Consider the following 12,216-nt stretch of genomic DNA (forward strand, 5'->3'; position numbering starts at 1 on the left):
AAATATATTTTCTTGAATTATGAATAACACGAATGGATTGAAATATTTAATTAAATTATCTCAAAATAAACCTTCATTTCGGTGCAATACTGAAATTAGCTTGAATTCTTCATAACCTCTGAATAGTGGGTGATTCAACGGGTCACGGGTGGTCTAGTTAAACTTAAAAGTGAGAAGACTTTAATAGTTCAGGGGCTGGGAGTCGGAATACCTATTTACGTCTTACAGAAGCTTAGATAACAATTAGGTAAATGCTAAAAACTAAACTGAGTATAATTATTCAGCTTCATTGAATCCAACGCTGTTAAAAAGCGAAAAGTGCTTGAAAAGTAAAGTTATATTTTAAATATATTTACTTGAACAAATACAATACCCATTGTGTGATATTGGACAAAAAGCAAACAATGAATGCTTGAAATGTAAAGTTTTATTTTAAATATATTTACTTGAACAAATACAATACCCATTGTGTGATATTGGACAAATAGCATACGTACCATTTGACTTTCAAAAAAAAACTATTATTAAAGCAACTACGTTGAAGACACCAATTAATTTATATATTCTTGTTGTTTGAAACCTTTTGCCGTAAGTGGACTTCAGACTTGCGTCAGCGAACATTGAAACATGAAAGCCAAATTGGACTAATGTAAATTGAAATAAGATCAAGGTAAGAGTGACGTAGATTTCCATTTAATTTACTTTAAAGCTGTTTACTAACAGCAGAGATTGACGCAGCCTCCGTGCAACAGAAAAGTCTGTCTTTGAACATAATATTTGAACAGTTGAATCAAAACAGTTAACTGTTAATTTAGTATTCAGGTTTTAATGCATAATATCTTTAACAGGAAAAATAAAAACAGGACCAAAGTTATTTAATCTTGTTTGTGCTTTTAGTTTTAGAATATATTTCTTAAAAAGAAAACGAGTTAAAACCATACTAATATAAACTAGCGTTTCTATTTCAGAAAGAACACTCCCAAGAATATTTACTTTGACACTTTTTGTCATTACTAAATATTTTTTTAATTATGCCCAAAGCTACACAAGGGCTATCTGTGCTCTGCCCACCACCGGTATCGAAACCCGGTTTCTAGCGTTGTAAGTCCACAGACATACCGCTGTGCCACTGGGGGGGGGGGGCATTACTAAAGAATGTCGATTTAAAATTGTAAATGTCGTTGGGATTTCATGCTGATAAATGATTTAAGATAACGTTTAAATATTACAAGCAATGCATATATATGTATGTATACATTGATTTTATGATTGATATTCATGCATATTGATCATTGATATGATTTATATATCAAGTATATCAAATGCAATGATTGTTAGAAAGCTCGTTAACCCTTGTGTCAATACCTTATTTTGTCATTTTCAAAGCTCGCTTCTAGTGGAGCTAAGCTGTTGAATAATGAGTTGACACAATATTTTATTTGTTATCTTACTCTTTTTTTTAGATAACACCATAAATTCTAACTTGGATAAAAGCAACCTAACTACATAGATCAGAACTAAAGAAACTAAAGAACATTGCTAATTTAATATGCGTTTAATATACGTGATCCTAATAAAAACCTCACGAGGTTTACACAGCTTAGAAGATTTAGGTTTGTCCTGGATCCGTATACTATGATAACAATGCAAACTAATTATTATCAATATATATAATAAAGATAAATAATATAAATAGATATATTGAACATTTTAACTAATATTCTTAACAAAAATAGCAACTTAATAAGCGTCAATAACTGCCTATTAAAGTGTGTTCCACCTACTTACTTTATATGAACACCAAATCCTTCTAAACACCTGTCAGTATTTTACTTGCATCAGCAAAGTCTGGAGTAAAAATCTATGGTGTATAATTTTTTTATATGGAGACAACATTAACATTTTATGTTATTGTTTAGCTGGAACACTAATGAGTTGTTCATTCATGTATTAATCCATGCGCTTTTTTATGCGATACGAGAAAGAAACAGGAACAATATTTTGTCGTTGTTGCGAACTAGGAAGCGGAAAATCAGGGAACATTTCAACATCAGTTGTACAATGTTTTATATTAATTATATTAAGACATGCTGTATACATTTTTATGATTCTCCCTAAGCTAAACTTATCGAATCCAACGACATATTTACGGAGTTGTGTTAATAGACCCATAAAATCTCAAACGAATAAACAAAACAAAAAACGAAGCCTTAATTGAGTTCGTTAAATATTTTAAACTGATTATACTGATCCACTGGATTTAATGCACATTATCCCAGCAGGATAATGAGCTCTTGGCTCTGAATTTATTAATTGCTAAACTTAAAATTCTAGTGTAATTTTTACAACTTGTATTTTTCGTGGAACAGACGTAGAGACGATTTAAATTCTTCGTCATCAGGATTTTTTTACCACTCACATTTCATCCAGGTAGAATAAAAAGGTAATAGTAAAATTAGTGTTAATCTGTTATTAACGCCTCTTAAATTCTCTCTGAAAGGTCTGGCTCATAGTTGAAGCTGAAGAGCTTTCAAACTAACTCGGTTGTATCATTTGTTATACATTTTTTTGCTTGGTTTACAGACAAAATAGCATTAGAACGTTTGTCGCTGCACGAGGAAAATACATTTTTTATGTGACATATACATTTATATCTTTAGCAGTGTAATGAACACACACTCATTGATATACAAAGTCATATTTACCTATACCCGTCTTCACTAAGAAAACTTTTCATTTGTACAGAATTAAGAAAAATAGTTTTAGGTCACTTCGTCTAAGTAAGGAATATATAGAACTGACTTGACATAATTTGCATAATAACTGATAATAAGCAAATTATGAAAACAATACTATAAAAAAACAGAGGCAGGGTAAATAAAGAAAAATTATTTCATGTGCTATAACAATTTCTGTTCCAAACATAGTAAATTTCAGGGTAATTAGTGAATACATAAATCATTCTATAGGGTGGTACCTTATATAAAAAAATTGCAACGAGCTATTTTAGCTTAACGTGTAAACTAAACCTAACTCAGAAGTAAACTCAAACACAGCTAAAACAAGGCGTTGAAAGCGTGCAAGTATAATGTTAGCAATGTTTGTTTTGCAACATAATGGAGAGAAAGAAACACTATAGTAAGCTCGTACTGTCTTTCTCTCATTTAATTATTACATCAAACTGAACTCAGGTACATATATATATAAATACTTACTTGATACAATACCCGTATAAATAATTACCTCAAATGAAGTTATGTATACGTTCTAGTTTATTATTCTAAATATTTTCATTAGCTGGAAGTGCTCTATTAGCAAAAGTTTTAACTTAGCTGACGAAAACCTTATTTAATACCACTTTCTTCCACGAAGGTTTGAATTCTGGGAGAAGTAGGTGATGAAACACCACATAATAGGTATAATTTACAAACCTATTTTAGTGTCGCTTTAGTTTACAAACCCTGTTACTTAGAAACAAAAACACTAATATTTCATCTCATAAAATATATAATAGTGATAAATTTTATAGTGCCGGAATCCTGCCAGAATTTGTCAGACGTGTGATGCCATCATCAAGATAAAGATCTGATATTTGAAACCTTTTTTTTTTCGTGAGCTCATTTACTTAAAATAAAGAAAATATACGCAGCACTGATTATTTGAGACTACTTACATTAATACTAAATTTAATACCCATCTTTTTCCAAGAGAAGACGCTATCAACAACTTGAACTTTTATAATGCTTTGCACATTTCCGGTCTTGCCAACACAAATAACTAAAAAAAAAGCGATCTTTGATGTATATTATATAAATAGTAATCCTTTTAAAAATCTGTACGTTTTAAACACACGGCTTTATTGTTAAATGTTTTTTTCTCTAAGTGTTAATGCTATATAATAACGTGACATATGATTTAAAAAAACATTTCATCATCATAACACGCTGACACCCACCTGCCTCTTGAACCGAAATGGTCGAACGCTAGCTCCTATGGGAGAGTGACAGAGTGGTTGCTGGGCGGTCTTAGAGAACTCAAATAGTGATTACGGTGTTCTATGACACTCTGCGAGTTTGGTTGTGAAAGATAATTAGCTTTGGTTTAAATTGAATAATTTATCTTTTATGTACATATTATTCGTTTTTGACGTGTCGCTACTCAGTTACAATTTTAGGTACAGAAGTGGCGCTTCGGCAGCACTACCCCCCCCCCCCCCTTGTATAAATGAAGATCGCGGTGTCGAGTATGATGTATTTGCTTTTCTAATCATTGGGAACACTTTTGTAAGAATATCCTTGAGGCCATTATTGCGAGTAAGTCACTCCATCAAAGATAAGATACATTAACACATAATTTGTTTTCTTACAGTTACAGTCGTGAACAACAAACGAACTGCTGTCACAAAGCGAATGGATTTTTTAAACATTCAGCTATCTTTCTCTGCGTTGTAAGTCAAATGAGTTACAAGTTGAGGCTCTACATTCCAGAAGATAATGTATAAAACACGTCGACGGTAATTGTCCGAAGGTTAATTCTTAATTCTCACTGTCTTAGATTCAATTCAAAATTTCAACTAATGAAATAATTATGAGTAATTGCTGATCAATTTAATGGAATTATTATTTTACTTTTTTTAAATTATTAAGCGAAAAATATTTATTTATCCTTCAAGCGTCCTCTATACTTCAACAGTCAACGACGTTGATTTACTATTCTTGTATAAATAATCTGAATTAAATTACGAGCTTAACTCTATAGATTATTCTAAAAATTATGTATATATTAATTCATAAGAGAATGCAAATATGTGCCCAAATTTGAAGATATTATCGTGAATATTACAGAAATCATACGAAGAAATATTTTTCTCCTTCTCTGATCTTTTTTAGTTACATCGTCAGTGTTCGGTCTTGTCGGATTTTGTGTTCTGTATTAGGTCGATTCCTTCTCCACCAGCTGCTCAACGTGGAGTTTCCCGCGCTGTTTCTTCTTGGATTTTGAATCCTAGGCGCAAGTACAGAAAGCGTCGATAAGCGTCGTCTCTGTTCTTTATTAGTGAAGACCTGCAAAATTGTAAAGTTATGATGCAATAAGAAATGAGTTCGCATCAGTGGTAAACATTACAAAAACGAATACTCAATAAAATACGTAACTAAACGTAGCTATCTTTCTCTCTGTATTTATATGTATGTTTACTTGTATATCATAGATGCATTTAAACATCACTAACGTCATAAAGTTAAAACGTTAAAAACCATTAATTAAGAATGAATGAAAGCAATCTGATAGTGGAACAGCTTTACTTATTTTCAAAATAATATTTTTTTTTTCACATTATAGCACTACTTAAGAAGCTCAAAAATTAGAAATATGTACAGCTTCAAATACTTGTTTATATAAAACTAGTTATTAAATATTTTTTCGTATCAACAGACCTTAGTTTTTGCGCCACTTTACATACAGGTTAACTAAAACACCCACCTACATAACACACAACACTTTCACATGGATATGTCTTTTTATCGTTTTCATGACGTTGAGACATACCTTCAGTTGCTGTAAAATACACGTGGTTAGTTGCATACCTACAACTGCTGTAAACACACATGGTTAGTTGTATACCTATAGCCTCTGCAGAATACACGTGATTAGTTGGATAACTACAACTGCTGTAAAATACACGTGGTTAGTTGCATACCTACATCTGCTGTAAAATACACGTGGTTAGTTGCATACCTACAACTGCTGTAAAATACACGTGATTAGTTGCATACCTACAACTGCTGTAAAATACACATGGTTAGTTGTATACCTATAGCCTCTGCAGAATACACTTGATTAGTTGCATACCTACAACTGCTGTAAAATACACGTGGTTAGTTGCATACCTACAACTGCTGTAAATACACATGGTTAGTTGTATACATATAGCCTCTGCAGAATACACTTGATTAGTTGCATACCTACAACTGCTGTAAAATAAACTTGGTTAGTTGCATACCTATAGCCTCTGCAGAATACACGTGATTAGTACCTACAGCTATTTCAGAATACATATTGTTAGTTGCATACATATAGCTATTTCAGAATACAAGTGGTCAGTTGCATACCTACAGTTACTTCAGAATATAAATAGTAAGCTGTATACCTATAGCTCATGCAGAATACAAGTGGTTAGTTGCATGGTAAAGTGAAAACTTTATTAAAGACTGGCCTCTTTGGTAAAAATGAATCAACTTAAAAACATGCGAACTAAATAACAAAATTAAATCATGTATCTGTCGAAACTTTCGTACTAATCATCGTTATGATGATGAAAACTCGGTTAACATCAACTTGTGATAGATAATATTCTTATCTTGTTAGCTAACCCACTCCAGTCGATAACACTCCTGTCTCCAGTTCTAAGAATCCCGGGTTTGAAACCTATTATCAGTGCTTTTAGGAACTACGTTAGATAAATAACAAAATACATATACAACTAGATGTACTTGGCCAACGTCCCTGAAAATGCTATGTTCCAAGAGTAAATAAAAGCAAAATTAAGAGTAACAAACATTTTGATTTCTTGTTTTTGAAGTTCATATATCATGTTGTGTTGTAGCCTACAGAGTGCATAATTCTTCTAGTGATTTATGGCATGCGCACGTTTCACTGACGTCACGACAATACAAATTACAACGTTAAGCACCCCTTATGTAACGTCATTTTAGTGTCTACTGATCGACTGACTGACAAACACCACGCTACTGTATAATGGTGCGAGTGATTAAATAATATATAAAAAGCATTAGCTGTTTTGTTTTGCAAGCTCAGGGAGCATTACACCGTGTTATCTTGCTTCAATACTGTTTGTCAAGGTACGATTGTGGAATACTGCTCCAAATGTTCTATATTATTCCCATCAATTTAGCACACATATTATCATTCCATTACATTTCCTTTGTGCCTGGACTCAATGCCTTGTTGGAAAATGAATCACCACATCAATTTTGTGTACATCACCAACACCGTTGACTGAGATGCAGCTCCAAACTTCTAATAACCCACCAGAATGCTTTTTTGTAGTTGTTGTTCATTGATTATCATACCATTCTCCTCTCCGCCGTAGAACCGAACAAACTATCGTTCATCATTGCCAAAAAGAATCGATCTTGGATTAAGCTGTAGAGAGCACACGTCTCCAGCTTTGCTCGCTCAACTGTTTGTGGTGTGATTCTCAGTTGAACCTTTTGGTTTGGTTACCTCTTCTCTCAGCAGTAAGTTTAAGGCCTTACAACGCTAAAATCCTGGTTCGATTCTCTGCGGTGGATAGCCCATTGTGAAACTTTGTGCTAAAACAAACAAACAAATCAAGAAACAAATACTTCTTTTCAGTAGTTTTGTTTTGTTTTAGAATTTCGCGCAAAGCTACACGAGGGCTATCTGCGCTAGCCGTCCCTAATTTAGCAGTGTCACACCAGAGGGAAGGCAGCTAGTCATCACCACCCACCGCCAACTCTTGGGCTACTCTTTTACCAACGAATAGTGGGATTGACCGTCACATTATAACGCCCCCACGGCTGAAAGGGCGAGCATGTTTAGTGTGACAGGGATTCGAACCCGCGACCCTCAGATTGCGAGTCGAGTGTCTTAACCACCTGGCCATGCCGGGCCAACTTTTCAGTAGTAGATGTATGTCTTACTGTTTTCGATGTAACGTTCATATTTGTATTTACAGACTGGTTGTCGAAAAAATCTGTATTCGACTGTCGTCTATCTCGTAAAGAAGTACTTGAAATATTTAACATAATTTTTTCGAGAGTTTCGGTTCTTTACCTCGACCACTTTATAGTCGCCATGTTTTGTTAGTTAACCAATTACACGCAAATACTAACGCGAATGCGATCCTTTTAGCACATGAAAATGACATGTGTCAGATCACAGTCACGTGATGTTCGTAATTAATAGCCAAAAATTAGGAACATAGGAGAGTAACGTTACATCTTATAATAACTATATTCTAGTATACCTGGTACAAAATCTCTTGAAATGCTGATTCCACATTTTGAGTTTCCCGAGCAGCAGAACATTCATAGAATGTACATCTTGGGTAGAGAAGAGTCACTCTCTGGCTTTCCTTGGAGCATACCACTCTGAAACACCAAATAAGAAACACCGTTTAAAATTATCCAGAGTCATTTGGTGGCCTTCCTGAGAGCATACTACTCTGAAACACCAAATAAGAAACTCTTTAAAATTATCCAGAGTCATTCGGTGGCCTTCCTGAGAGCATACTACTCTGAAACACCAAATAAGAAACTTTAAAATTATCCAGAGTCATTCGTTGGCCTTCCTGAGAGCATACCACTCTGAAACACCAAATAAGAAACTTTAAAATTATCCAGAGTCATTCGTTGGCCTTCCTGAGAGCATACCACTCTGAAACACCAAATGAGAAACTCTTTAAAATTATCCAGAGTCATTCGTTGGCTTTCCTTAGAGCACATTATTCCTAAAAATACCCAATAAAAACATCGTTTAAAGTTATCCATCAAATAAAGGAATGATGTTGTTTTGTTATGAAATCCAATGCTGCTCAAAAGAAACCAGATAATTTAAGCAGTAAAATCTTGAATAGAAGAGTAAATTAGTGCAGATTTTTGTTCTTAACATTTTCCCCCATAACAATGCATAAACTGTGTTACGTTAAGAATCATTATTTCAAAGAGTTTGTGTATTTGTTGTATTTCACGCAAAGCTACTCGAGAGCTATCTGCACTGGCCGTCTCTGAATTTAAAATGATAGATTAGGTGAAAAGTAGCTAGTCAACACTACTCATCGCCAACTCGTGGGTTACTCTAATTGAATAGTTGACCTTCATTTTTATAACATACTTACGACTCCAAAGTACAAAGCGCGATTTTATTTATTGAGATAAGGAGACTAAAAAGAGCTAACCCTGGAACTTCAAATCCATAGTTAGGCAATTAATCATTGAGCCACGTTTGGCTTAAACGAGTTTGGACTCAGTCTTTTAACCTTTGATACTATGATATCGTTAATCTCGCTGTAGTGTTGATGATACCATAAATATTAAGGGTATGACAACTTTTTATTTTTTAGCAAGTAGTTTTCTGCAATCGTTTTTTTTTAATGTTAATGGTATTTTAATAGTCAATGGTATAACAACTTTCATGTTTAGTAAAAGTTTATTCTTTTATCCTTTCTAGTATTATTGATATTAGTATGATGTCAGACGCATTTGAAGAAAACAATTCAAGATGGTGACGTCTTTAGTGACGTCATCCTCAACCAGGTAACTAGTTACTGGGAAAGAACAGAAGATTTTTTCTGTTTTCCAGATATTCATCACAAGACATTAATTGAAAGCTTCTTCGTAACTTATTGATTCTAAATACACATATTTACATGTTTATTCGGGCAATATGGCGTTTGAAAATTTGATCTCTGGTTGGTCTTCGATATTATCTGAAACTTTTGGACTATTAAATACCCTTAAACAACCATAATTTTTCCACAGCAGTTTACTTACAAAATGTATGTAGGTCCTAATTCATTGATAATAATAGAGGTCTGTGCAAAGGGAACCTATCAGTGAAAAAAACAACAACACATATTTAAGTATCGAATTATATTATCCACATGTTTCACATATGTGTCTATATAAGATATTGTAATCCATGGAAATGAAAAAAGGTTTAAATGTTATGAATCTTACACGTACGAGTATATATATATAAGTTCTATCTTATACTGATATGGATCAATATATTTATATATATGTGTATGTGTGTGTTATCAAGGATCAGAACGTAGGAAAATATATGATAAATTCCTTCAGAAGTCCATTATTGGCTTGGGCTGCATTGGAAAAATATTTATATTATGTAACTGTACGTTTTTACAGTTACAGCTTGTTTTTTAACGTGACAGTTTTAGAGGACTATGGTAGGAAACTGGTAACCATGTTTCAGTGATTGACAAAGTTCAGTCTCAGAGTTGGTACTAGGTAAAAAAGAAATTATGCAGTGAACATAATTACTTTATATCAAAATCAAACTTGGCTCACAGTGTTTACAAGGACAGAAAAAGGAAAGACATGACAAAAGAAAAGAAAAATAGGAAAAAATATAAGTGGAGACAAACGCCAATTAGCTTCCGTAATTGTAATATGCTATTCACATAAGACGTGGTTCATTAGAATAAGACCCAGTATGGCCAGGTGGTTAGGGCGCTCGACTCGCAATCTGCGGTCGCGGATTCTAATCCTCGTCCCGCCAAACATGCTCGCCCTTTCAGCCGTGGGGCGTTATAAGGTGAAGGTCAATCCCACTATTCGTTGAGTGGGTGATGACTAGCTACCTTCCCTCTTGTCTTACACTGTTAAATTAGGGACGGCTAACGCAGATAGCCCTCGTGTAGCTTTGCGCGGAATTCAAAAACAAACAAACATTAGAATGTTACTTATCGTTAATCGCCAAATTCATGCACAAAATGGGAAGTAGAAGAGTCTTCAGTGACATGACCAGAGCCTATAAAATGTGTAATCAGTTTCTTCCAGAGACCACCTAATGCCTGAGACAGGAGATCAGTTTGCTATAAAAATAGGTGTAGAACTTGCACTGGTGTTCTTACCAAATACTAACAAACTAATAAAGCTTCAACTATCTCATTTCATATGTTTCTTTATTATTTTCACAGAGACCTGGAATTATAACATTTCACGAGACACGACCAAGAATTAGATAAAACAGCATTGAAATTCCAAAGATGGGGAAACTACAAAGATTTCATCATTCTATTGTCACTGAAGAAATACGTTAATGTAATAGAATGACTCTATATTCATCCAGAGGAGCAGGCGTTCCAGCAGTTAGACTGTTGATCTCAGGATCCGGTTTGTGTCCTGTTACTCCCCCCCCCCCCCACCCACACACACGCAAATCGACTTCAGCATTTTTGAGCCGTGAATCCAAGGTTCTGTGGTTTATGTCCTGTTACTGCCCCCTCCAACAAAATTGAGATCAGCACTCTGGACCGTAGGTGCGTTATATAAGTGACGTTCAACTCACACTATTCTGTTTGACAAGAGTTGGCGGTCGGTGGTATTTATTATCTGCCTTCCATCTTGTATAGTGTTTATTTTTTGTTGAATTTCGCGCAAAGTTACTCCAGGATTATCTGCGCTACCCGTCTAAAATAGAGGAAAGGCAGCTAGTCAACATTACCCACCTCCAACTCTTGGGCTGCTCAATGTCACATTAAACACCAACACTGCTGAAAGAACTAACATGTTCGGTTATGGGATGCGAACCCTCGACCCGCAGATTGCGAGTCAAGCGCCTTAAGTACTAGATTATGCCAGGCCCTGAATTGTTTATCATTTGAAAATTAGGACGGGTAATGCACATAGCCCTCATGTAGCTTTGCACAAAATTCAACTTCCAAAGAAATAAATCCACATGAAGCCAATAACTGAAGTAATGAATTAAGTAGAAAAACCCATAAATGCTGCTTTCCAATCAGTAGATATTTACATTATTTACACTTTCTAAAAAATAAAACAACACCTTATATGATTTTATCCATTATTATAATACACGAGAAGCTTTAAAAGTGGCTTAACTAACTATACTAAAACCTACAATGACACATGAAATATCAAAACATTTTTCCTTTGCCTATAAAGACACGCCTTATTCTTTTACTAATATTATTTCATTGACAGAGTTACATGTCGTCGTAAAGACGAAGAACAAACTCCGTTTGAAATGTGCAATATGTTTAGGTCTCGCATCTTCTTCCCATTAAATAACAAATAACTGTTACAAATTCCACATCACAAAATGTTAATTTATGTTACAAAGTACACAGATTCTAAGCAAAATGGATGCAAACAGAAACATTTTATAACTTGTAAATCGCAGTTAATGTTGCGATATATTTTTCAAGATTTACGATTACATTCTTTTATCAATATATCATGCAGAGTTTTCATATCAAAGCAATCGGGATGAAGAAACAAACTCGTGACACCGTAGTAATAAGTGTCACACGTTCATCACTATATGGACTGCAAAAATATAATTGAAAAGTTTTTTGGTGTACAAAATTTGAAAATAACTTTTATATGCGGAAACATCTGTTAGCCCAAGTTCTTGCACAGATCTTAAAATATAACGTTGATAAACGGAAACATCGGCACATGTAGA

At 34.1% G+C, this 12,216-nt stretch overlaps 1 protein-coding gene across 1 annotated transcript in view; it reads right to left on the reverse strand.

The window, feature by feature from the left end:
- Positions 1–4,889: 4,889 nt before the first annotated feature.
- LOC111085541 (ras-related and estrogen-regulated growth inhibitor-like) overlaps positions 4,890–12,216 on the reverse strand; it is a 27,661-nt gene continuing 20,334 nt past the window's right edge. Inside the window, exons 5-6 of the mRNA XM_022384578.1 lie at positions 8,012–8,135; positions 4,890–5,063 (exon numbers count right to left, since the gene is read on the reverse strand). Of these exons, the coding sequence (XP_022240286.1) occupies positions 4,890–5,063; positions 8,012–8,135 (298 nt within the window). The remainder of the gene's footprint in view (positions 5,064–8,011; positions 8,136–12,216) is intronic.

This window comes from Limulus polyphemus, unplaced genomic scaffold (assembly GCF_000517525.1).
Source record: "Limulus polyphemus unplaced genomic scaffold, Limulus_polyphemus-2.1.2 Scaffold455, whole genome shotgun sequence".
Lineage (NCBI taxonomy): Eukaryota > Metazoa > Arthropoda > Merostomata > Xiphosura > Limulidae > Limulus > Limulus polyphemus.